Consider the following 27691-nt stretch of genomic DNA (forward strand, 5'->3'; position numbering starts at 1 on the left):
GGGGAGAGTGCTCTGACAGCTTCAGTGTCCTGCCCAGATAAATCCGCGCACTATTTCTAAACACACAGTAACTCCCAGCAAATTGAGTTTGACATTTATCATTATACGTCAGTACTGAAAAACTGATAAGTTTTTTTTTAAGGGTCTTAATAGGCCGCGAGAAATACCTTTTGTTTAAAAAAAAAGTCACTCGTTTTTTTTTAATTTGTTTTTAGCTAAGAAGCAAAGCCAGCTTTAGCTTTCTGAGATGTGTGGAAGAACTGCGTGCACCCTAGCTCCGGACGAGGTGAGCCGAGCCTGCTCGTACAGAAACCGGGGCGGACAGCGGAGACAGCCCCGCTGGAGGGATGGAGACGCGGACAAATACAGACCCTCCTACAACAAGAGTCCCCAGTCCATGAGTCCGGTTCTGGTGTCGCACAGACATTTCGACAAGGTGACTTCAGCTTTAGTGAAAGTGGATATTCGTGTAGCGTTTACAGTTGCGCTAAACGTTACACGGACTTTTTCTAACAAGCTGGCCCATTGTTTCCCTCAGCTGAACGGTACCGAGTCAGATAACTTTTGGTTCCCACCTTTAAATGATTCCGAGCCTGTGCTTTTTACCTCACTTTATTTGAGTTTAAAATAAAAGTTGAATAGACTGCGTTTTGTGATCATTTATTGTTTGCAAATTCAGTAAAAATTTTAATCAAGTTATATAAGCTACTTATATATAAGTAGCTTCTGAGCGTTTTTCCAAAGCATATTTGAATAAGTAGTGCATCTGAAGGAACTTTTGCGTGAAAGTTTTAGTTTTAGATATAATGTGTCCATAAATATGACTGTCCTTTGGATTTTTGAGTACTTTGTTGTGTTTTATTTATATTTTATGTGGTACACCATCACAAAGTGGTGGATAATTGGAAAATGTGAAGAAAAAATATATAAATGTTGAGCTAAAAAAGTGACATGTATTCAGCTCACTTGAGTTGAATACATCTAGAGATATACTGTATGTATGTATTTTTATAAGCATTCCTCTTTTCAAATTAGCTCAAACTCTGTCAGTATCTATCCAGACATTTCTTTTCATCTCTCAATTGCATTTAGATCTGAACAATAATATTAATATATGCTTTGAGTATGCTAAGCCGTCCCGATGGTGAGGGCTGTCCTACCAGAAGGTGCTGATTTATGTCCTCCCTAGGCTGCTCCAGTGGATGAATGTGTTTTGGCCTCAATGCGTTGGGGTCTCATACCCGCCTGGTTCAAGGAGAGTGACCCCAGCAAGATGCAGTACAGCACCAGCAACTGCCGCAGCGAAAACATTCTCGAGAAAAAGTCCTACAAGGTGTGCACTTCAGTGGAAGTCATCCTTTTCTGTGTTTTGTCGTCCTTTTGTTTTAAGCTTGCCATCCTGACCTCTTTTCAAAGGACCCCCTGCTGAAGGGACAGCGCTGCGTCATCATGGCTGATGGATTTTACGAGTGGCGGAGGGTGGACAAGGAGAAGCAGCCTTTCTTCATCTACTTTCCTCAGAAAAATGGCCCGAGCCAGGAGCGGAAAGAGGACCAGCAGCAGGACGTCACGTCTTCAACTCGCAATACAGTCATGTCAGAGAGAGGGGAAATCTCGCATGACCTGGCAGAGGTTTGCATTATGTTCTGTTGGAATAAGAGTACTTCAAATTATTTATCTATCTAGAACAAAATTGCAGAAATCGTTGGAAATCATAGTGTGAGGCAGATGGGTTTTCATTTTGGAAACAAAATGTAATTTGAAAGGAAAGTGAAGCTGAGTGGAGCGGGTGGAGGTTGCTGACGATGGCCGGAGTGTTTGACTGCTGGACACCACCAGGCGGTGGAGAAGCTCTTTACTCCTACAGCGTTATCACTGTGAACGCTTCCCCGAACCTCCAAAGCATTCACGACAGGTTAGTAGTGGCTGCAGTTTTTCTCTTTTTTTGTATGCAACAAAAAGAAAGGTTCCTACACTGTCTTGAAACGTAAAAAAAATGTTTTTTTTAGTGTTTTGAGGAACAAAAATGATAGAATAGTGGATAGAAAATTATTCGGGTTTCAGAGTCTTCTCCATTTTATTTAAAAAAAATGGAAGATTTGGATTTCTATAAAAGAAACTAGAAAATTTCGGAAGAAATTTAGCCGGGGCCTGCCAAGGCGCGCCCGTCGGGCATGGGCCCGGCGTCGTCGCGCCACAAATCGGCGTCGACGCCAAAGGACGCCGCGACGTGATCAGTGGCACGCGGAGAACCGCAAGAACGTTAAGCGAGGCGGACGTGCACCGTTCGGTACGATTTAAAATGTTGTCAAGGCTTTTATTTTGGAAGTTTTGTTAACCTTCATTTCAAAGGGCCAAACTAATCCCATGCGTAATAGTCCTTGGGTTAAAATAGTTATATAATGCTCAAAACACAAGTAGCTGATGTAAAAATATTCAAGGCTTTTATTTTGAAATTTTCAGTATGCTTCATTTCAAAGGGCCAAACTAATACCACGTGTAACAGTGCTTTGGATGAAAAAGTCAAATAAAGCCAAAAAGAGCAATTACGTCATGTAAAATTATTCAAGGCTTTTATTTTGAAATTTTCAGAATGCTTCATTTCAAAGGGCCAAACTAATACCACGTGTAACAGTGCTTTGGATGAAAAAGTCAAATAAAGCCAAAAAGAGCAATTACCTGATGTAAAAATATTCAAGGCTTTTATTTTGAAATTATTATTATGCTCCATTTTAAAGTTCCAAACTAATCCCATGTGTAACAGTGCTTTGGATGAAAAAGTCATATAAAGCCAAAAACAGCAATTACCTGATGTAAAAATATTCAAGGCTTTTATTTTGAAATTTTCAGTATGCTTCATTTCAAAGTTCCAAAGTAATCCCATGTGTAACAGTGCTTTGGATGAAAACGTCAAATAAAGCCAAAAACAGCAATTACCTGATGTAAAAATATTCAAGGCTTTTATTTTGAAATTATTATTATGCTCCATTTTAAAGTTCCGAACTAATCCCATGTGTAACATTGCTTTGGATGAAAAAGTCATATACGGCCAAAAAGAGCAATTACTTCATGTAAAATATTCAAGGCTTTTATTTTGAAATTTTCAGTATGCTTCATTTTAAAGTTCTGAACTAATACCACGTGTAAGAGTGCTTTGGATGAAAAAGTCAAATAAAGCCAAAAAGAGCAATTACGTCATGTAAAAATATTCAAGGCTTTTATTTTGAAACTTTTGTTAAGCTTCATTTCAAAGGGCCAAACTAATACCACGTGTAACAGTGCTTTGGATGAAAAAGTCAAATAAAGCCAAAAAGAGCAATTACATGATGTAAAAATATTCAAGGCTTTAATTTTGAAATTTTTGTTAATATTCATTTCAAAGGGCCAAACTAATACCATGTGTAACAGTGCTTTGGATGAAAAAGTCAAATAAAGCCAAAAAGAGCAATTACGTCATGTAAAAATATTCAAGGCTTTTATTTTGAAATTTGCAGGATGCTTCATTTCAAAGGGCCAAACTAATCCCATGCGTAATAGTCCTTCGGTTAAAATAGTTATATAATGCTCAAAACACAAGTAGCTGATGTAAAAATATTCAAGGCTTTTATTTTGAAATTTTTGTTAAGCTTCATTTTAAAGGGCCAAACTAATACCATGTGTAACAGTGCTTTGGATGAAAAAGTCAAATAAAGCCAAAAAAGAGCAATTACGTCATGTAAAAATATTCAGGGCTTTTATTGTGAAATTTTCAATATGCTTAATTTTAAAGTGTAAAACTAATCCCATGTGTAACAGTTACTGAGTTAAATCAGTTATATACAGCCCAAAGCAGCAAGTAGTTGTAAAGGCCAGTTCTCAGTCCTGATCTGTTTCAACTGAGGATAGATAGAACTACAACGATGCGTATTCGTAGTCCTAACCAGCAGCCAATAGCCTCTTGAGTTCCGTTGCTATGGCAAATAATGGTCTCAGCAGGTGTGAGCTCTGAGCTGTGAGCTCTCAAACACACAAGTGTGTTTGAGCAAACACACTTTACTGAAAAAAAGCATTGGAAACAAATCCTTCTTGTTCGGGAACCGTAATACATATTCGAAAAGCGTTTTAAGCGTATGACAGTTCAATGTGTCTTCTGCGATAGTCCCGAGATTCATATCTGTACCTCACTCAGAGCATTTACAGTGATGAGAGAAAGAAATGTTGTGCCCAGATATGAACCGAGGTCGGCTGTCACTCTAATATGAGCAAAAATGAGAAACTTTGGGTCGCTTAGAGGCAAATTGTGGACAAACCATAACTGGTATCGACGAGCCGTCTTCACTTTCGAAGAGATCACAGACGTATCTACAAAATGAAATTTGAATGGCATTTCTAGGTGAATTTGTGACGACACAGCAAATCCTCAAAAATAGGGTATTTCTAGGATTTTTCCCATTGAGTTATAATGGGGTTTTTTTCGTAGTTTTTTGCGAATTATGTCGCCATGTTAATCCCGAATCCCACCAAAAGTAATAGCTGGAATGGCGTGAATTTTCTGCACGTTTTGATACCTCTTTTGTAGGTGTGCACGCAGCGGTATGAGCCGCATTAACGGTTACGGATGAAAAATAAAGAATAACTAGAAAAACAAAATTTCTGAAGAAATTTAGCCGGGGCCTGCCAAGGCGCGCCCGTGGGGTATGGGCCCGGCGTCGTCACGCTACAAATTGGCATCGACGCTAAAGAACGCCGCAACGTAATCAGTGGCACGCGGAGAATCGCAAGAACATAAAGTAAGGCGGACGTGCACCATTCAGTATGATTTAAAATTTTTGTCAAGGCTTTTATTTTGGAAGTTTTGTTAAACTTCATTTCAAAGGGCCAAACTAATCCCATGCGTAATAGTCATTGGGTTAAATCAGTTATATAATGCTCAACAGAGCAATTATCTGATTTAAAAATATTCAAGGCTTTTATTTTGAAATTTGCAGTATGCTTCATTTCAGAGGGCCAAACTATTCCATTGTGTAACAGTGCTTTGGATAAAAAAGTCACATAAAGCCAAAAAGCGCAATTACCTGATGTAAAAATATTCAAGGCTTTTATTTTGAAATTATTATTATGCTCCATTTGAAAGTTCCGAACTAATCCCATGTGTAACAGTGCTTTGGATGAAAAAGTCATACAAAGCCAAAAACAGCAATTACATGATGTAAAAATATTCAAGGCTTTTATTTTGAAATTATTATTATGCTCCATTTTAAAGTTCCGAACTAATCCCATGTGTAACAGTGCTTTGGATGAAAAAGTCATATACGGCCAAAAACAGCAATTACCTGATGTAAAAATATTCAAGGCTTTTATTTTGAAATTATTGTTATGCTCCATTTTAAAGTTCCGAACTAATCCCATGTGTAACAGTGCTTTGGATGAAAAAGTCATACAAAGCCAAAAACAGCAATTACATGATGTAAAAATATTCAAGGCTTTTATTTTGAAATTATTATTATGCTCCATTTTAAAGTTCCGAACTAATCCCATGTGTAACAGTGCTTTGGATGAAAAAGTCATACAAAGCCAAAAACAGCAATTACATGATGTAAAAATATTCAAGGCTTTTATTTTGAAATTATTATTATGCTCCATTTTAAAGTTCCGAACTAATCCCATGTGTAACAGTGCTTTGGATGAAAAAGTCATATAAAGCCAAAAAGAGCAATTACATGATGTAAAAATATTCAAGGCTTTTATTTTGAAATTATTATTATGCTCCATTTTAAAGTTCCGAACGAATCCCATGTGTAACAGTGCTTTGGATGAAAAAGTCATACAAAGCCAAAAAGAGCAATTACATGATGTAAAAATATTCAAGGCTTTTATTTTGAAATTTTCAGTATGCTTCATTTCAGAGGGCCAAACTATTCCATTGTGTAACAGTGCTTTGGATAAAAAAGTCACATAAAGCCAAAAAGCGCAATTACCTGATGTAAAAATATTCAAGGCTTTTATTTTGAAATTATTATTATGCTCCATGTTAAAGTTCCGAAGTAATCCCATGTGTAACAGTGCTTTGGATGAAAAAGTCATATACGGCCAAAAACAGCAATTACCTGATGTAAAAATATTCAAGGCTTTTATTTTGAAATTATTATTATGCTCCATTTTAAAGTTCCGAACTAATCCCATGTGTAACATTGCTTTGGATGAAAAAGTCATATACGGCCAAAAAGAGCAATTACGTCATGTAAAATATTCAAGGCTTTTATTTTGAAATTTTCAGTATGCTTAATTTTAAAGTTCCAAAATAATCCCATGTGTAACAGTTACTGAGTTAAATCAGTTATATACAGCCCATAGCAGCGGGTAGTTCTAAAGGCCAGTTCTCAGTCCTGATCTGTTTCAACTGAGGATAGATAGAACTACAATGATGCGTATTTGTAGTCCAAATCAGCAGCCAATAGCCTCTTGAGATCCGTTGCTATGTTAAATAAGTTTCACACCAAGGTGTGAAGTGTTAGTGAAACAGCCTGAGAGCCTCAGAAAATCCTGTCGCATGACTTTGCTCTGAAGCACCGTGACAGAAAACCGTACGGTCTAGATAAATTTCGAAAACATTTTACCGGAGCAGACAGGCGTATCAATGTCAGGACCGATTTTGATACAAATCGTGCGATATTTGTGGCCGTGATGGCGATTTCAAAATTATTTTGGGCTCAAAAAACCTCTTCATTTCTCACTCTAGCCGAGATGGGCTGTCACTCTAATTTTAGAAAAAATGAGAAACTTTGGGTCGCTTAGAGGCAAATTGTGGACAAACCGTAACTGGTATCGACGAGCCGTCTTCACTTTCGAAGAGATCACAGACGTATCTACAAAATGAAATTTGAATGGCATTTCTAGGTGAATTTGTGACGACACAGAAAATCCTCAAAAATAGGGTATTTCTAGGATTTTTCCCATTGACTTATAATGGGGTTTTTTTCGTAGTTTTTTGCGAATTATGTCGCCACGTTAAGCCCAAATCCCACCAGAAGTAATAGCTGGAATGGCGTGAATTTTCTGCACGTTTTGATACCTCATTTGTAGGTGTGCACCCAGCGGTATGAGCCGCATTAACGGTTACGGAAGAAAAATAAAGAATAAAGAAACACTTTCTCCGACAATAGCAATAGGTTCCTGCCATTGCTTTGCATGGCAGGCCCCAACTAGAAAATTTCGGAAGAAATTTAGACGGGGCCTGCCGAGGCGCGCCCGTGGGGTTCGGGCCCGGCGTCGTCGCGCCACAAATCGGCGTCGACGCCAAAGGACGCCGCGACGTCACCAGTGGCACGCGGAGAGCCGCAAGAACGTTAAGCGAGGCGGACGTGCACCGTTCGGTACGATTTAAAATGTTGTCGAGGCTTTTATTTTGGAAGTTTCAGTATGCTTCATTTCAAAGGGCCAAACTAATCCCATGCGTAATAGTCCTTGGGTTAAAATAGTTATATAATGCTCAAAACACAAGTAGCTGATGTAAAAGTATTCAAGGCTTTTATTTTGAAATTTTCAGTATGCTTCATTTTAAAGTTCTGAACTAATACCACGTGTAAGAGTGCTTTGGATGAAAAAGTCAAATAAAGCCAAAAAGAGCAATTACGTCATGTAAAAATATTCAAGGCTTTGATTTTGAAATTTTCTGTATGCTTCATTTCAAAGGGCCAAACTAATACCATGTGTAACAGTGCTTTGGATGAAAAAGTCAAATGAAGCCAAAAAGAGCAATTACATGATGTAAAAATATTCAAGGCTTTTATTTTGAAATTATTATTATGCTCCATTTTAAAGTTCCAAACTAATCCCATGTGTAATAGTCATTGGGTTAAATCAGTTATTTATTGCTCAAAAGAGCAATTATCTGATGTAAAATATGTCAAGACTTTTATTTTGGAATTTTTGTTAAACTTCAATTCAAAGGTCCAAACTAATTCCATGTATAACAGTCATTGGGTTAAATCAGTTATATAATGCTGAAAACGCAAGTAGTTAGCAAAATGCTAATGTTAGCATCATTGCTGTCACTAGCATGTGGGACATCACTAGGATGTTCTCTATAATGGACTTACTCCATTCAGTATACTAAACATGGCTAATAAGTCCAATAAATAGCTAATAGCTTATTTAAGCTAAAATGCTAATGCTAATGAACTGCCTTGCTGTGCAAGGCAGTTCCCTAACCTGAGAGAAACAGATAATGCAGAATAATATTATTGCACTGCCTGCGGCGGTGCACTAACCTCAGGGGCATGTTGAGGCTTTTATTTTGAAATTTCAGTATGCTTCATTTTAAAGTTCTGAACTAATACCACGTGTAAGAGTGCTTTGGATGAAAAAGTCAAATAAAGTCAAAAAGAGCAATTACGTCATGTAAAAATATTCAAGGCTTTTATTTTGAAATTTTTAGTATGCTTCATTATAAAGTTCTGAACTAATACCATGTGTAACAGTGCTTTGGATGAAAAAGTCAAATAAAGCCAAAAAGAGCAATTACGTCATGTAAAATTATTCAAGGCTTTTATTTTGAAATTTTCAGTATGCTTCATTTCAAAGGGCCAAACTAATACCACGTGTAACAGTGCTTTGGATGAAAAAGTCAAATAAAGCCAAAAACAGCAATTACCTGATGTAAAAATATTCAAGGCTTTTATTTTGAAATTATTATGCTCCATTTTAAAGTTCCAAACTAATCCCATGTGTAACAGTGCTTTGGATGAATAAGTCATATAAAGCCAAAAACAGCAATTACCTGATGTAAAAATATTCAAGGCTTTTATTTTGAAATTATTATTATTCTCCATTTTAAAGTTCCAAAGTAATCCCATGTGTAACAGTGCTTTGGATGAAAACGTCAAATAAAGCCAAAAACAGCAATTACCTGATGTAAAAATATTCAAGGCTTTTATTTTGAAATTATTATTCTCCATTTTAAAGTTCCAAACTAATCCCATGTGTAACATTGCTTTGGATGAAAAAGTCAGATACGGCCAAAAAAAGCAATTACCTGATGTAAAAATATTCAAGGCTTTTATTTTGAAATTATTATTATTCTCCATTTTAAAGTTCCAAAGTAATCCCATGTGTAACAGTGCTTTGGATGAAAACGTCAAATAAAGCCAAAAACAGCAATTACCTGATGTAAAAATATTCAAGGCTTTTATTTTGAAAATATTATTCTCCATTTTAAAGTTCCAAACTAATCCCATGTGTAACATTGCTTTGGATGAAAAAGTCATATACGGCCAAAAAAAGCAATTACCTGATGTGAAAATATTCAAGGCTTTTATTTTGAAATTATTATTCTCCATTTTAAAGTTCCAAAGTAATCCCATGTGTAACAGTGCTTTGGATGAAAACGTCAAATAAAGCCAAAAACAGCAATTACCTGATGTAAAAATATTCAAGGCTTTTATTTTGAAATTATTATTATGCTCCATTTTAAAGTTCCAAACTAATCCCATGTGTAACAGTTACTGAGTTAAATCAGTTATATACAGCCCATAGCAGCAGTAGTTCTAAAGGCCAGTTCTCAGTCCTGATCTGTTTCAACTGAGGATAGATAGAACTACAGTGATGCGTATTCGTAGTCCTAACCAGCAGCCAATAGCCTCTTGAGTTCCGTTGCTATGGCAAATAATGGTCTCAGCAGGTGTGAGCTCTGAGCTGTGAGCTCTCAAACACACAAGTGTGTTTGAGCAAACACACTTTACTGAAAAAAAGCATTGGAAACAAATCCTTCTTGTTCGGGAACCGTAATACATATTCGAAAAGCGTTTCGAGCGTATGACAGTTCAATGTGTCTTCTGCGATAGTCCCGAGATTCATATCTGTACCTCACTCAGAGCATTTACAGCGATGAGAGAAAGAAATGTTGTGCCCAGATATGAACCGAGATGGGCTGTCACTGTAATTTCAGCAAAAATGAGAAAGTTTGGGTCGCTTAGAGGCAAATTGTGGACAAACCGTAACTGGTATCGACGAGCCGTCTTCACTTTCGAAGAGATCACAGACGTATCTACAAAATGAAATTTGAATGGCATTTCTAGGTGAATTTGTGACGACACAGCAAATCCTCAAAAATAGGGTATTTCTAGGATTTTTCCCATTGAGTTATAATGGGGTTTTTTTCGCAGTTTTTTGCGAATTATGTCGCCACGTTAAGCCCAAATCCCACCAAAAATAATAGCTCCAATGGCGTGAATTTTCTGCACGTTTTGATACCTCATTTGTAGGTGTGCACCCAGCGGTATGAGCCGCATTAACGGTTACGGAAGAAAAATAAAGTTCTATAATAATAATAATAATACTAGAAAATTTCGGAAGAAATTTAGCCGGGGCCTGCCAAGGCGCGCCCGTGGGGTTCGGGCCCGGCGTCGTCACGCCACAAATCGGCATCGACGCCAAAGAACGCCGCAACGTAATCAATGGCACGCGGAGAACCGCAAGAACGTTAAGCGAGGCGGACGTGCACCATTCAGTACGATTTAAAATTTTTGTCAAGGCTTTTATTTTGGAAGTTTTGTTAAACTTCATTTTAAAGTTCCGAACTAATACCATGTGTAACAGTGCTTTGGATGAAAAAGTCATACAAAGCCAAAAACAGCAATTGCATGATGTAAAAATATTCAAGGCTTTTATTCTGAAATTTTCAGTATGCTCCATTTTAAAGTTCCGAACGAATCCCATGTGTAACAGTGCTTTGGATAAAAAAGTCACATAAAGCCAAAAAGCGCAATTACCTGATGTAAAAATATGCAAGGCTTTTATTTTGAAATTATTATTATGCTCCATTTTAAAGTTCCGAACTAATCCCATGTGTAACAGTGCTTTGGATGAAAAAGTCACATAAAGCCAAAAAGCGCAATTACCTGATGTAAAAATATTCAAGGCTTTTATTTTGAAATTATTATTATGCTCCATTTTAAAGTTCCGAACAAATCCCATGTGTAACAGTGCTTTGGATGAAAAAGTCATATACGGCCAAAAAGAGCAATTACATGACGTAAAAATATTCAAGGCTTTTATTTTGAAATTTTCAGTATGCTTCATTTCAGAGGGCCAAACTATTCCATTGTGTAACAGTGCTTTGGATAAAAAAGTCACATAAAGCCAAAAAGCGCAATTACCTGATGTAAAAATATTCAAGGCTTTTATTTTGAAATTATTATTATGCTCCATTTTAAAGTTCCGAACTAATCCCATGTGTAACATTGCTTTGGATGAAAAAGTCAAATAAAGCTCAAAAGAGCAATTACATGATGTAAAAATATTCAAGGCTTTTATTTTGAAATTTTTGTTAAGCTTCATTTTAAAGTTCAAAACTAATCCCATGTGTAACAGTGCTTTGGATGAAAACGTCATATACGGCCAAAAAAAGCAATTACATTATGTAAAAATATTCAAGGCTTTTATTTTGAAATTATTATTATGCTCCATTTTAAAGTTCCGAACTAATCCCATGTGTAACATTGCTTTGGATGAAAAAGTCATATACGGCCAAAAAGAGCAATTACGTCATGTAAAATATTCAAGGCTTTTATTTTGAAATTTTCAGTATGCTTAATTTTAAATTTCCAAACTAATCCCATGTGTAACAGTGCTTTGGATGGAAAAGTCAAATAAAGCCAAAAAGAGCAATTACGTCATGTAAAAATATTCAGGGCTTTTATTTTGAAATTTTCAATATGCTTAATTTTAAAGTTCCAAACTAATCCCATGTGTAACAGTTACTGAGTTAAATCAGTTATATACAGCCCATAGCAGCAAGTAGTTCTAAAGGCCAGTTCTCAGTCCTGATCTGTTTCAACTGAGGATAGATAGAACTACAGCGATGCGTATTTGTAGTCCAAATCAGCAGCCAATAGCCTCTTGAGATCCGTTGCTATGTTAAATAAGTTTCACACCAAGGTGTGAAGTGTTAGTGAAACAGCCTGAGAGCCTCAGAAAATCCTGTCGCATGACTTTGCTCTGAAGCACCGTGACAGAAAACCGTACGGTCTAGATAAATTTCGAAAACATTTTACCGGAGCAGACAGGCGTATCAATGTGAGGACCGATTTTGATACTAATCGTGCGATATTTGTGGGCGTGATGGCGATTTCAAAAATGATTTGGGCTGAAAAAGTTGTCTTGATCTCTCACTCTAATCAGCGAGAGAAGCACTCTAACTTTAGGAAAAATGAGAAACTTTGGGTCGCTTAGAGACAAATTGTGGACAAACCGTAACTGGTATCGACGAGCCGTCTTCACTTTCGAAGAGATCACAGACGTATCTACAAAATGAAATTTGAATGGCATTTCTAGGTGAATTTGTGACGACACAGAAAATCCTCAAAAATAGGGTATTTCTAGGATTTTTCCCATTGACTTATAATGGGTTTTTTTTCGTAGTTTTTTGCGAATTATGTCGCCACGTTAACCCCAAATCCCACCAAAAATAATAGCTCCAATGGCGTGAATTTTCTGCACATTTTGATACCTCATTTGTAGGTGTGCACCCAGCGGTATGAGCCGCATTAACGGTGACGGAAGAAAAATAAAGAAGAAACTTAAAGAGACGCTTCTCTCCGACAATAGTAATAGGTTCCTGCCATTGCTTTGCATGGCAGGCCCCAATTAAAGAGACGCTTCTCTCCGACAATAGTAATAGGTTCCTGCCATTGCTTTGCATGGCAGGCCCCAATAATATTAAAGAGACGCTTCTCTCCGACAATAGTAATAGGTTCCTGCCATTGCTTTGCATGGCAGGCCCCAACTAGAAAATTTCGGAAGAAATTTAGCCGGGGCCTGCCAAGGCGCGCCCGTGGGGTTCGGGCCCGGCGTCGTCACGCCACAAATCGGCATCGACGCCAAAGAACGCCGCAACGTAATCAATGGCACGCGGAGAACCGCAAGAACGTTAAGCGAGGCGGACGTGCACCATTCAGTACGATTTAAAATTTTTGTCAAGGCTTTTATTTTGGAAGTTTTGTTAAACTTCATTTTAAAGTTCCGAACTAATACCATGTGTAACAGTGCTTTGGATGAAAAAGTCATACAAAGCCAAAAACAGCAATTGCATGATGTAAAAATATTCAAGGCTTTTATTCTGAAATTTTCAGTATGCTCCATTTTAAAGTTCCGAACGAATCCCATGTGTAACAGTGCTTTGGATAAAAAAGTCACATAAAGCCAAAAAGCGCAATTACCTGATGTAAAAATATGCAAGGCTTTTATTTTGAAATTATTATTATGCTCCATTTTAAAGTTCCGAACTAATCCCATGTGTAACAGTGCTTTGGATGAAAAAGTCACATAAAGCCAAAAAGCGCAATTACCTGATGTAAAAATATTCAAGGCTTTTATTTTGAAATTATTATTATGCTCCATTTTAAAGTTCCGAACAAATCCCATGTGTAACAGTGCTTTGGATGAAAAAGTCATATACGGCCAAAAAGAGCAATTACATGACGTAAAAATATTCAAGGCTTTTATTTTGAAATTTTCAGTATGCTTCATTTCAGAGGGCCAAACTATTCCATTGTGTAACAGTGCTTTGGATAAAAAAGTCACATAAAGCCAAAAAGCGCAATTACCTGATGTAAAAATATTCAAGGCTTTTATTTTGAAATTATTATTATGCTCCATTTTAAAGTTCCGAACTAATCCCATGTGTAACATTGCTTTGGATGAAAAAGTCAAATAAAGCTCAAAAGAGCAATTACATGATGTAAAAATATTCAAGGCTTTTATTTTGAAATTTTTGTTAAGCTTCATTTTAAAGTTCAAAACTAATCCCATGTGTAACAGTGCTTTGGATGAAAACGTCATATACGGCCAAAAAAAGCAATTACATTATGTAAAAATATTCAAGGCTTTTATTTTGAAATTATTATTATGCTCCATTTTAAAGTTCCGAACTAATCCCATGTGTAACATTGCTTTGGATGAAAAAGTCATATACGGCCAAAAAGAGCAATTACGTCATGTAAAATATTCAAGGCTTTTATTTTGAAATTTTCAGTATGCTTAATTTTAAATTTCCAAACTAATCCCATGTGTAACAGTGCTTTGGATGGAAAAGTCAAATAAAGCCAAAAAGAGCAATTACGTCATGTAAAAATATTCAGGGCTTTTATTTTGAAATTTTCAATATGCTTAATTTTAAAGTTCCAAACTAATCCCATGTGTAACAGTTACTGAGTTAAATCAGTTATATACAGCCCATAGCAGCAAGTAGTTCTAAAGGCCAGTTCTCAGTCCTGATCTGTTTCAACTGAGGATAGATAGAACTACAGCGATGCGTATTTGTAGTCCAAATCAGCAGCCAATAGCCTCTTGAGATCCGTTGCTATGTTAAATAAGTTTCACACCAAGGTGTGAAGTGTTAGTGAAACAGCCTGAGAGCCTCAGAAAATCCTGTCGCATGACTTTGCTCTGAAGCACCGTGACAGAAAACCGTACGGTCTAGATAAATTTCGAAAACATTTTACCGGAGCAGACAGGCGTATCAATGTGAGGACCGATTTTGATACTAATCGTGCGATATTTGTGGGCGTGATGGCGATTTCAAAAATGATTTGGGCTGAAAAAGTTGTCTTGATCTCTCACTCTAATCAGCGAGAGAAGCACTCTAACTTTAGGAAAAATGAGAAACTTTGGGTCGCTTAGAGACAAATTGTGGACAAACCGTAACTGGTATCGACGAGCCGTCTTCACTTTCGAAGAGATCACAGACGTATCTACAAAATGAAATTTGAATGGCATTTCTAGGTGAATTTGTGACGACACAGAAAATCCTCAAAAATAGGGTATTTCTAGGATTTTTCCCATTGACTTATAATGGGTTTTTTTTCGTAGTTTTTTGCGAATTATGTCGCCACGTTAACCCCAAATCCCACCAAAAATAATAGCTCCAATGGCGTGAATTTTCTGCACATTTTGATACCTCATTTGTAGGTGTGCACCCAGCGGTATGAGCCGCATTAACGGTGACGGAAGAAAAATAAAGAAGAAACTTAAAGAGACGCTTCTCTCCGACAATAGTAATAGGTTCCTGCCATTGCTTTGCATGGCAGGCCCCAACTAGAAAATTTCTGAAGAAATTTAGCCGGGGCCTGCCAAGGCGCGCCCGTCGGGCATGGGCCCGGCGTCGTCGCGCCACAAATCGGCGTCGACGCTAAAGAACGCCGCGACGTAATCAGTGGCACGCGGAGAACCGCAAGAACGTTAAGCGAGGCGGACGTGCACCGTTCGGTACGATTTAAAATGTTGTCGAGGCTTTTATTTTGGAAGTTTCAGTATGCTTCATTTCAAAGGGCCAAACTAATCCCATGCGTAATAGTCCTTGGGTTAAAATAGTTATATAAGGCTCAAAACACAAGTAGCTGATGTAAAAATATTCAAGGCTTTTATTTTGGAATTTTCAGTATGCTTCATTTCAAAAGGGCCAAACTAATACCACGTGTAACAGTGCTTTGGATGAAAAAGTCAAATAAAGCCAAAAAGAGCAATTACCTGATGTAAAAATATTCAAGGCTTTTATTTTGAAATTATCATTATGCTCCATTTCAAAGTTCCGAACTAATCCCATGTGTAACAGTGCTTTGGATGAAAAAGTCATATACGGCCAAAAAGAGCAATTACATGATGTAAAAATATTCAAGGCTTTTATTTTGAAATTTTCAGTATGCTTCATTTCAGAGGGCCAAACTATTCCATTGTGTAACAGTGCTTTGGATAAAAAAGTCACATAAAGCCAAAAACCGCAATTACATGATGTAAAAATATTCAAGGCTTTTATTTTGAAATTTTCAGTATGCTTAATTTCAAAGTTCCAAACTAATCCCATGTGTAACATTGCTTTGGATGAAAAAGTCACATAAAGCCAAAAACAGCAATTACCTGATGTAAAAATATTCAAGGCTTTTATTTTGAAATTATTATTATGCTCCATTTTAAAGTTCCAAACTAATCCCATGTGTAACAGTGCTTTGGATGAAAAAGTCATATAAAGCCAAAAACAGCAATTACCTGATGTAAAAATATTCAAGGCTTTTATTTTGAAATTATTATTATTCTCCATTTTAAAGTTCCAAAGTAATCCCATGTGTAACAGTGCTTTGGATGAAAACGTCAAATAAAGCCAAAAACAGCAATTACCTGATGTAAAAATATTCAAGGCTTTTATTTTGAAATTATTATTCTCCATTTTAAAGTTCCAAACTAATCCCATGTGTAACATTGCTTTGGATGAAAAAGTAATATACGGCCAAAAAAAGCAATTACCTGATGTAAAAATATTCAAGGCTTTTATTTTGAAATTATTATTATTCTCCATTTTAAAGTTCCAAAGTAATCCCATGTGTAACAGTGCTTTGGATGAAAACGTCAAATAAAGCCAAAAACAGCAATTACCTGATGTAAAACTATTCAAGGCTTTTATTTTGAAATTATTATTATGCTCCATTTTAAAGTTCCAAACTAATCCCATGTGTAACAGTTACTGAGTTAAATCAGTTATATACAGCCCATAGCAGCAGTAGTTCTAAAGGCCAGTTCTCAGTCCTGATCTGTTTCAACTGAGGATAGATAGAACTACAGCGATGCGTATTCGTAGTCCAAATCAGCAGCCAATAGCCTCTTGAGTTCCGTTGCTATGGCAAATAATGGTCTCAGCAGGTGTGAGCTCTGAGCTGTGAGCTCTCAAACACACAAGTGTGTTTGAGCAAACACACTTTACTGAAAAAAAGCATTGGAAACAAATCCTTCTTGTTCGGGAACCGTAATACATATTCGAAAAGCGTTTCGAGCGTATGACAGTTCAATGTGTCTTCTGCGATAGTCCCGAGATTCATATCTGTACCTCACTCAGAGCATTTACAGCGATGAGAGAAAGAAATGTTGTGCCCAGATATGAACCGAGATGGGCTGTCACTCTAATGTGAAGAAAAATGAGAAACTTTGGGTCGCTTAGAGGCAAATTGTGGACAAACCGTAACTGGTATCGACGAGCCGTCTTCACTTTCGAAGAGATCACAGACGTATCTACAAAATGAAATTTGAATGGCATTTCTAGGTGAATTTGTGACGACACAGCAAATCCTCAAAAATAGGGTATTTCTAGGATTTTTCCCATTGAGTTATAATGGGGTTTTTTTCGTAGTTTTTTGCGAATTATGTCGCCACGTTAAGCCCAAATCCCACCAGAAGTAATAGCTCCAATGGCGTGAATTTTCTGCACGTTTTGATACCTCATTTGTAGGTGTGCACCCAGCGGTACGAGCCGCATTAACGGTTACGGAAGAAAAATAAAGAATTATAAAAATTTCGGAAGAAATTTAGCCGGGGCCTGCCAAGGCGCGGCCGTGGGGTTCGGGCCCGGCGTCGTCGCGCCACAAATCGGCGTCGACGCCAAAGAACGCCGCGACGTAAGCAGTGGCACGCGGAGAACCGCAAGAACGTTAAGCGAGGCGGACGTGCATCGTTCGGTACGATTTAAAATGTTGTCGAGGCTTTTATTTTGGAAGTTTTGTTAAACTTCATTTCAAAGGGCCAAACTAATCCCATGCGTAATAGTCCTTGGGTTAAAATAGTTATATAATGCTCAAAACACAAGTAGCTGATGTAAAAATATTCAAGGCTTTTATTTTGAAATTTTGAGTATGCTTCATTTCAAAGGGCCAAACTAATACCACGTGTAACAGTGCTTTGGATGAAAAAGTCAAATAAAGCCTAAAAGAGCAATTACGTCATGTAAAATTATTCAAGGCTTTTATTTTGAAATTTTCAGTATGCTTCATTTCAAAGGGCCAAACTAATACCACGTGTAACAGTGCTTTGGATGAAAAAGTCCAATAAAGCCAAAAAGAGCAATTACCTGATGTAAAAATATTCAAGGCTTTTATTTTGAAATTATTATTATTCTCCATTTTAAAGTTCCAAAGTAATCCCATGTGTAACAGTGCTTTGGATGAAAACGTCAAATAAAGCCAAAAACAGCAATTACCTGATGTAAAAATATTCAAGGCTTTTATTTTGAAATTATTATTATTCTCCATTTTAAAGTTCCAAAGTAATCCCATGTGTAACAGTGCTTTGGATGAAAACGTCAAATAAAGCCAAAAACAGCAATTACCTGATGTAAAAATATTCAAGGCTTTTATTTTGAAATTATTATTCTCCATTTTAAAGTTCCAAACTAATCCCATGTGTAACAGTGCTTTGGATGAAAACGTCAAATAAAGCCAAAAACAGCAATTACCTGATGTAAAAATATTCAAGGCTTTTATTTTGAAATTATTATTCTCCATTTTAAAGTTCCAAACTAATCCCATGTGTAACATTGCTTTGGATGAAAAAGTCATATACGGCCAAAAAAAGCAATTACCTGATGTAAAAATATTCAAGGCTTTTATTTTGAAATTATTATTATTCTCCATTTTAAAGTTCCAAAGTAATCCCATGTGTAACAGTGATTTGGATGAAAACGTCAAATAAAGCCAAAAACAGCAATTACCTGATGTAAAAATATTCAAGGCTTTTATTTTGAAATTATTATTCTCCATTTTAAAGTTCCAAACTAATCCCATGTGTAACATTGCTTTGGATGAAAAAGTCATATACGGCCAAAAAAAGCAATTACCTGATGTGAAAATATTCAAGGCTTTTATTTTGAAATTATTATTCTCCATTTTAAAGTTCCAAAGTAATCCCATGTGTAACATTGCTTTGGATGAAAAAGTCATATACGGCCAAAAAGAGCAATTACTTCATGTAAAATATTCAAGGCTTTTATTTTGAAATTTTCAGTATGCTTCATTTTAAAGTTCTGAACTAATACCACGTGTAAGAGTGCTTTGGATGAAAAAGTCAAATAAAGCCAAAAAGAGCAATTACGTCATGTAAAAATATTCAAGGCTTTTATTTTGAAACTTTTGTTAAGCTTCATTTCAAAGGGCCAAACTAATACCACGTGTAACAGTGCTTTGGATGAAAAAGTCAAATAAAGCCAAAAAGAGCAATTACATGATGTAAAAATATTCAAGGCTTTAATTTTGAAATTTTTGTTAATATTCATTTCAAAGGGCCAAACTAATACCATGTGTAACAGTGCTTTGGATGAAAAAGTCAAATAAAGCCAAAAAGAGCAATTACGTCATGTAAAAATATTCAAGGCTTTTATTTTGAAATTTGCAGGATGCTTCATTTCAAAGGGCCAAACTAATCCCATGCGTAATAGTCCTTCGGTTAAAATAGTTATATAATGCTCAAAACACAAGTAGCTGATGTAAAAATATTCAAGGCTTTTATTTTGAAATTTTTGTTAAGCTTCATTTTAAAGGGCCAAACTAATACCATGTGTAACAGTGCTTTGGATGAAAAAGTCAAATAAAGCCAAAAAAGAGCAATTACGTCATGTAAAAATATTCAGGGCTTTTATTGTGAAATTTTCAATATGCTTAATTTTAAAGTGTAAAACTAATCCCATGTGTAACAGTTACTGAGTTAAATCAGTTATATACAGCCCAAAGCAGCAAGTAGTTGTAAAGGCCAGTTCTCAGTCCTGATCTGTTTCAACTGAGGATAGATAGAACTACAACGATGCGTATTCGTAGTCCTAACCAGCAGCCAATAGCCTCTTGAGTTCCGTTGCTATGGCAAATAATGGTCTCAGCAGGTGTGAGCTCTGAGCTGTGAGCTCTCAAACACACAAGTGTGTTTGAGCAAACACACTTTACTGAAAAAAAGCATTGGAAACAAATCCTTCTTGTTCGGGAACCGTAATACATATTCGAAAAGCGTTTTAAGCGTATGACAGTTCAATGTGTCTTCTGCGATAGTCCCGAGATTCATATCTGTACCTCACTCAGAGCATTTACAGTGATGAGAGAAAGAAATGTTGTGCCCAGATATGAACCGAGGTCGGCTGTCACTCTAATATGAGCAAAAATGAGAAACTTTGGGTCGCTTAGAGGCAAATTGTGGACAAACCATAACTGGTATCGACGAGCCGTCTTCACTTTCGAAGAGATCACAGACGTATCTACAAAATGAAATTTGAATGGCATTTCTAGGTGAATTTGTGACGACACAGCAAATCCTCAAAAATAGGGTATTTCTAGGATTTTTCCCATTGAGTTATAATGGGGTTTTTTTCGTAGTTTTTTGCGAATTATGTCGCCATGTTAATCCCGAATCCCACCAAAAGTAATAGCTGGAATGGCGTGAATTTTCTGCACGTTTTGATACCTCTTTTGTAGGTGTGCACGCAGCGGTATGAGCCGCATTAACGGTTACGGATGAAAAATAAAGAATAACTAGAAAATTTCGGAAGAAATTTAGCCGGGGCCTGCCAAGGCGCGCCCGTGGGGTTCGGGCCCGGCGTCGTCGCGCCACAAATCGGCGTCGACGCCAAAGAACGCCGCGACGTGACCAGTGGCACGCGGAGAACCGCAAGAACGTTAAGCGAGGCGGACGTGCACCGTTCGGTACGATTTAAAATGTTGTCGAGGCTTTTATTTTGGAAGTTTCAGTATGCTTCATTTCAAAGGGCCAAACTAATCCCATGCGTAATAGTCCTTGGGTTAAAATAGTTATATAATGCTCAAAACACAAGTAGCTGATGTAAAAGTATTCAAGGCTTTTATTTTGAAATTTTCAGTATGCTTCATTTTAAAGTTCTGAACTAATACCACGTGTAAGAGTGCTTTGGATGAAAAAGTCAAATAAAGCCAAAAAGAGCAATTACGTCATGTAAAAATATTCAAGGCTTTGATTTTGAAATTTTCTGTATGCTTCATTTCAAAGGGCCAAACTAATACCATGTGTAACAGTGCTTTGGATGAAAAAGTCAAATGAAGCCAAAAAGAGCAATTACATGATGTAAAAATATTCAAGGCTTTTATTTTGAAATTATTATTATGCTCCATTTTAAAGTTCCAAACTAATCCCATGTGTAATAGTCATTGGGTTAAATCAGTTATTTATTGCTCAAAAGAGCAATTATCTGATGTAAAATATGTCAAGGCTTTTATTTTGGAATTTTTGTTAAACTTCAATTCAAAGGTCCAAACTAATTCCATGTATAACAGTCATTGGGTTAAATCAGTTATATAATGCTGAAAACGCAAGTAGTTAGCAAAATGCTAATGTTAGCATCATTGCTGTCACTAGCATGTGGGACATCACTAGGATGTTCTCTATAATGGACTTACTCCATTCAGTATACTAAACATGGCTAATAAGTCCAATAAATAGCTAATAGCTTATTTAAGCTAAAATGCTAATGCTAATGAACTGCCTTGCTGTGCAAGGCAGTTCCCTAACCTGAGAGAAACAGATAATGCAGAATAATATTATTGCACTGCCTGCGGCGGTGCACTAACCTCAGGGGCATGTTGAGGCTTTTATTTTGAAATTTCAGTATGCTTCATTTTAAAGTTCTGAACTAATACCACGTGTAAGAGTGCTTTGGATGAAAAAGTCAAATAAAGTCAAAAAGAGCAATTACGTCATGTAAAAATATTCAAGGCTTTTATTTTGAAATTTTTAGTATGCTTCATTATAAAGTTCTGAACTAATACCATGTGTAACAGTGCTTTGGATGAAAAAGTCAAATAAAGCCAAAAAGAGCAATTACGTCATGTAAAATTATTCAAGGCTTTTATTTTGAAATTTTCAGTATGCTTCATTTCAAAGGGCCAAACTAATACCACGTGTAACAGTGCTTTGGATGAAAAAGTCAAATAAAGCCAAAAACAGCAATTACCTGATGTAAAAATATTCAAGGCTTTTATTTTGAAATTATTATGCTCCATTTTAAAGTTCCAAACTAATCCCATGTGTAACAGTGCTTTGGATGAAAAAGTCATATAAAGCCAAAAACAGCAATTACCTGATGTAAAAATATTCAAGGCTTTTATTTTGAAATTATTATTATTCTCCATTTTAAAGTTCCAAAGTAATCCCATGTGTAACAGTGCTTTGGATGAAAACGTCAAATAAAGCCAAAAACAGCAATTACCTGATGTAAAAATATTCAAGGCTTTTATTTTGAAATTATTATTATTCTCCATTTTAAAGTTCCAAACTAATCCCATGTGTAACATTGCTTTGGATGAAAAAGTCATATACGGCCAAAAAAAGCAATTACCTGATGTAAAAATATTCAAGGCTTTTATTTTGAAATTATTATTATTCTCCATTTTAAAGTTCCAAAGTAATCCCATGTGTAACAGTGCTTTGGATGAAAACGTCAAATAAAGCCAAAAACAGCAATTACCTGATGTAAAAATATTCAAGGCTTTTATTTTGAAATTATTATTATGCTCCATTTTAAAGTTCCAAACTAATCCCATGTGTAACATTGCTTTGGATGAAAAAGTCATATACGGCCAAAAAAAGCAATTACCTGATGTAAAAATATTCAAGGCTTTTATTTTGAAATTATTATTATTCTCCATTTTAAAGTTCCAAAGTAATCCCATGTGTAACAGTGCTTTGGATGAAAACGTCAAATAAAGCCAAAAACAGCAATTACCTGATGTAAAAATATTCAAGGCTTTTATTTTGAAATTATTATTATGCTCCATTTTAAAGTTCCAAACTAATCCCATGTGTAACAGTTACTGAGTTAAATCAGTTATATACAGCCCATAGCAGCAGTAGTTCTAAAGGCCAGTTCTCAGTCCTGATCTGTTTCAACTGAGTATTCCACTATAGATAGAACTACAGTGATGCGTATTCGTAGTCCTAACCAGCAGCCAATAGCCTCTTGAGGTCCGTTGCTATGGCAAATAATGGTCTCAGCAGGTGTGAGCTCTGAGCTCTGAGCTCTCAAACACACAAGTGTGTTTGAGCAAACACACTTTACTGAAAAAAAGCATTGGAAACAAATCCTTCTTTTTCGGGAACCGTAATACATATTCGAAAAGCGTTTCGAGCGTATGACAGTTCAATGTGTCTTCTGCGATAGTCCCGAGATTCATATCTGTACCTCACTCAGAGCATTTACAGTGATGAGAGAAAGAAATGTTGTGCCCAGATATGAACCGAGATCGGCTGTCACTGTAATTTCAGCAAAAATGAGAAAGTTTGGGTCGCTTAGAGGCAAATTGTGGACAAACCGTAACTGGTATCGACGAGCCGTCTTCACTTTCGAAGAGATCACAGACGTATCTACAAAATGAAATTTGAATGGCATTTCTAGGTGAATTTGTGACGACACAGCAAATCCTCAAAAATAGGGTATTTCTAGGATTTTTCCCATTGAGTTATAATGGGGTTTTTTTCGTAGTTTTTTGCGAATTATGTCGCCACGTTAAGCCCAAATCCCACCAGAAGTAATAGCTCCAATGGCGTGAATTTTCTGCACATTTTGATACCTCATTTGTAGGTGTGCACGCAGCGGTATGAGCCGCATTAACGGTTACGGAAGAAAAATAAAGAATTATAATAATACTTAAAGAGACGCTTCTCTCCGACAATAGTAATAGGTTCCTGCCATTGCTTTGCATGGCAGGCCCCAATAATAACTAGAAAAACAAAATTTCTGAAGAAATTTAGCCGGGGCCTGCCAAGGCGCGCCCGTCGGGCTTGGGCCCGGCGTCGTCACGCCACAAATTGGCGTCGACGCTAAAGAACGCCGCGACGTAATCAGTGGCACGCGGAGAACCGCAAGAACGTTAAGCGAGGCGGACGTGCACCATTCGGTACGATTTAAAATGTTGTCAAGGCTTTTATTTTGGAAGTTTTGTTAAACTTCATTTCAAAGGGCCAAACTAATCCCATGCGTAATAGTCCTTGGGTTAAAATAGTTATATAATGCTCAAAACACAAGTAGCTGATGTAAAAATATTCAAGGCTTTTATTTTGAAATTTTCAGTATGCTCCATTTTAAATTTCCGAACTAATCCCATGTGTAACAGTGCTTTGGATGAAAAAGTCATATACGGCCAAAAAAAGCAATTACGTCATGTAAAATATTCAAGGCTTTTATTTTGAAATTTTCAGTATGCTTAATTTTAAAGTTCCAAACTAATCCCATGTGTAACAGTGCTTTGGATGAAAAAGTCACATAAAGCCAAAAACAGCAATTACCTGATGTAAAAATATTCAAGGCTTTTATTTTGAAATTATTATTATGCTCCATTTTAAAGTTCCGAACTAATCCCATGTGTAACATTGCTTTGGATGAAAAAGTCATATACGGCCAAAAAGAGCAATTACGTCATGTAAAATATTCAAGGCTTTTATTTTGAAATTTTCAGTATGCTTAATTTTAAAGTTCTGAACTCATACCACGTGTAACAGTGCTTTGGATGAAAAAGTCAAATAAAGGCAAAAACAGCAATTACGTCATGTAAAAATATTCAGGGCTTTTATTGTGAAATTTTCAGTATGCTTCATTTCAAAGGGCCAAACTAATCCCATGTGTAACAGTGCTTTGGATGAAAAAGTCAAATAAAGCCAAAAAGAGCAATTACATGATGTAAAAATATTCAAGGCTTTTATTTTGAAACTTTTGTTAAGCTTCATTTCAAAGGGCCAAACTAATACCACGTGTAACAGTGCTTTGGATGAAAAAGTCAAATAAAGCCAAAAAGAGCAATAACATGATGTAAAAATATTCAAGGCTTTTATTTTGAAATTTTCAGTATGCTTCATTTTAAAGTTCTGAACTAATCCCATGTGTAACAGTGCTTTGGATGAAAAAGTCAAATAAAGCCAAAAAGAGCAATTATGTCATGTAAAAATATTCAAGGCTTTTATTTTGAAATTTTTGTTAAGCTTCATTTTAAAGGGCCAAACTAATACCATGTGTAACAGTGCTTTGGATGAAAAAGTCAAATAAAGCCAAAAAAGAGCAATTACGTCATGTAAAAATATTCAGGGCTTTTATTGTGAAATTTTCAATATGCTTAATTTTAAAGTGTAAAACTAATCCCATGTGTAACAGTTACTGAGTTAAATCAGTTATATATAGCCCAAAGCAGCAAGTAGTTGTAAAGGCCAGTTCAGTCCTGATCTGTTTCAACTGAGTATTCCACTATAGATAGAACTACAGTGATGCGTATTCGTAGTCCTAACCAGCAGCCAATAGCCTCTTGAGTTCCGTTGCTATGGCAAATAATGGTCTCAGCAGGTGTGAGCTCTGAGCTGTGAGCTCTCAAACACACAAGTGTGTTTGAGCAAACACACTTTACTGAAAAAAAGCATTGGAAACAAATCCTTCTTGTTCGGGAACCGTAATACATATTCGAAAAGCGTTTTAAGCGTATGACAGTTCAATGTGTCTTCTGCGATAGTCCCGAGATTCATATCTGTACCTCACTCAGAGCATTTACAGCGATGAGAGAAAGAAATGTTGTGCCCAGATATGAACCGAGATGGGCTGTCACTCTAATTTGAAGAAAAATGAGAAACTTTGGGTCGCTTAGAGGCAAATTGTGGACAAACCGTAACTGTTATCGACGAGCCGTCTTCACTTTCGAAGAGATCACAGACGTATCTACAAAATGAAATTTGAATGGCATTTCTACGTGAATTAGTGACGACACAGAAAATCCTCAAAAATAGGGTATTTCCAGGATTTTTCCCATTGACTTATAATGGGGTTTTTTTCGTAGTTTTTTGCGAATTATGTCGCCACGTTAAGCCCAAATCCCACCAAAAGTAATAGCAACAATGGCGTGAATTTTCTGCACGTTTTGATACCTCATTTGTAGGTGTGCACCCAGCGGTATGAGCCGCATTAACGGTTACGGAAGAAAAATAAAGAACTATAATAATAAAGAGACGCTTGTTGGGTGTAGAGTAATAGGTTCCTGCCATTGCTTTGCATGGCAGGCCCCAATAAAGAAACTTTTCTTGGGAGAATAGCAATAGGTTCCTGCCATTGCTTTGCATGGCAGGCCCCAATAATAATAAAGAAACTTTTCTTGGGAGAATAGCAATAGGTTCCTGCCATTGCTTTGCATGGCAGGCCCCAATAAGATACTTGCTTTCTGTACACAGCAGTGTTTTCGCTTAAAACAAACTTAAATTTAAAAATGTAGCTATAAATGCACTTTAAAGAATCAAATCATATATTAATTAATGCTTGATAAGTTGCTATTATCTAAACCTGTGGGATCTTTGGTATTTGTAAGCTTTCAAATGACAGATAAGGAGTTGAGTTTTCTTCATCATCATATTTAAAGATGCACCCTCTCTGATTGGATTTTATACCTGGTTAGGGACCCGGACCTTTCTATGCATCATTGTTTTTTTACACAAGACGATTTATTTTTTGATTTTACAGATATGTCGAAAATTCGGTAACCAAAATCACTTATTGTTAGAGACGTATGACATATTGGCATCAACATCGGTATCGGCCGATGTTAGTAATGACATTTTTTTTTTTTACATATTCTAATCAATTCATTAAGAAAAAAATATATATTAATGGAAAATGGAAATTTTAATTGTATTACCCGGATAATAAAATTTAAACAACTACGTGTTTTATTTATTTTTTTGTTAGGATGCCAGCCATCCTGGATGGAGAAGACGAAGTGAGAAGATGGCTCGATTTTGGGGAGGTGAGATCTCTGGACGCCATCAAGCTGCTTCAGTCCAAGGACGTTTTGACTTTTCACCCCGTCTCGTCTTTTGTCAACAACTCGCGCAACAACTCCCCAGAGTGCCTCCAACCGGTGGATCTCGACCGCAAAAAGGTAGCAATACCAACAAGTGACTGTCTTTCAATAACAGCCATACAGTCAGACAAGTGCATCTCAGTAAATGAAACTATTATTAAAAAGTGAATTCATCTCAGTTATTCAATTCAAAGTGAAACATATGTATTATATGGATGAGCAACATATTCCAGTATATACATGTGCTTATTTTTGCTGTTTTAATATCACATAAGACCTGTTAGATAAAAGTATTTTAAAAATTGAAACGTGATGTTTTAGCCAACATAATCATGGGGAGACGGCTGGTCAGACCCAAGAGTGCAGACAAACTGAAGGGCGTTATTGGAGCAATCTTCGTCACTTTTTCCATCCAAGCCACGCCTCTTTGGTGCAATAATTCATGCAAAACAAGAGCTTGGAGTGAAATTAATGCAACACTGGATGGGAATAAATCTTGTGACATTTGCAGAAAGTTTTTGAAACAATACCACAGGGAGCGCGAACCAACAAAGTAGTGTGACACTTCTTGTTGGTCTCACCAAAAAAAAGAAGTACGTAGGCCATCTTTCCTGTCTGACATGTTTGCACCAAAACACTTTTTATAACTTGTAAAACATCTAGAGAAATTTGAATTTCGAGAACTTCTTTTCCCCAACAGACTGATTTGCCTCTTGGTTTTTTCAGGCGATCAAAGCCACAGCTAGCAGTAAGATGATGATGAGCTGGCTGTCGAGCGGCAGCCCGGCTAAAAGGAAGGAGCCCGAAGCGAAAGAGACCAAAGGAGAGAAAGACAGCGAGGCTAAGAGTCGATGCAAGCCCACTGGAGGACTGCAGCTGTGGCTTCAGGGAGCCAATAAGAAACCGAGAACAAAATAAACACAAGAAATGTAGCTGTGTACTGTTAAGAAATCATTTCAGTCTTCATTTTTGTAGATGAAAATGTTTGTGCATTTCTTATGTTGATGCCATTTATGTTTTTTGATTGCCCAAGATTTAATAATAAATACCAAGAACTCTTT

General features: G+C 36.5%; 1 protein-coding gene across 1 annotated transcript; it reads left to right on the forward strand.

Moving 5' to 3' along the window:
- The first annotated feature begins 5 nt into the window (after positions 1-5).
- On the forward strand, positions 6-27677 carry hmces (5-hydroxymethylcytosine (hmC) binding, ES cell-specific). The gene is made up of 6 exons (XM_023324757.1): positions 6-436; positions 1190-1333; positions 1417-1632; positions 1767-1915; positions 26516-26708; positions 27357-27677. The coding sequence occupies exons 1-6, from the start codon at positions 248-250 to the stop codon at positions 27546-27548; spliced, it is 1083 nt and encodes a 360-aa protein (XP_023180525.1). The 5' UTR covers positions 6-247; the 3' UTR covers positions 27549-27677.
- Positions 27678-27691: the final 14 nt, after the last annotated feature.

The sequence above is a fragment of the Xiphophorus maculatus genome, chromosome 20 (assembly GCF_002775205.1).
Source record: "Xiphophorus maculatus strain JP 163 A chromosome 20, X_maculatus-5.0-male, whole genome shotgun sequence".
NCBI lineage: Eukaryota > Metazoa > Chordata > Actinopteri > Cyprinodontiformes > Poeciliidae > Xiphophorus > Xiphophorus maculatus.

Excerpts from the sequence above, each read along its gene's own strand:
- hmces (XM_023324757.1), top strand. The coding sequence starts at position 248 with ATGTGTGGAAGAACTGCGTGCACCCTAGCTCCGGACGAGGTGAGCCGA. Across the intron at positions 1,916-26,515 it reads CTCCAAAGCATTCACGACAG|GATGCCAGCCATCCTGGATG; the intron begins GTTAGTAGTGGC and ends TTTTTTTGTTAG. Across the intron at positions 26,709-27,356 it reads TGGATCTCGACCGCAAAAAG|GCGATCAAAGCCACAGCTAG; the intron begins GTAGCAATACCA and ends TGGTTTTTTCAG.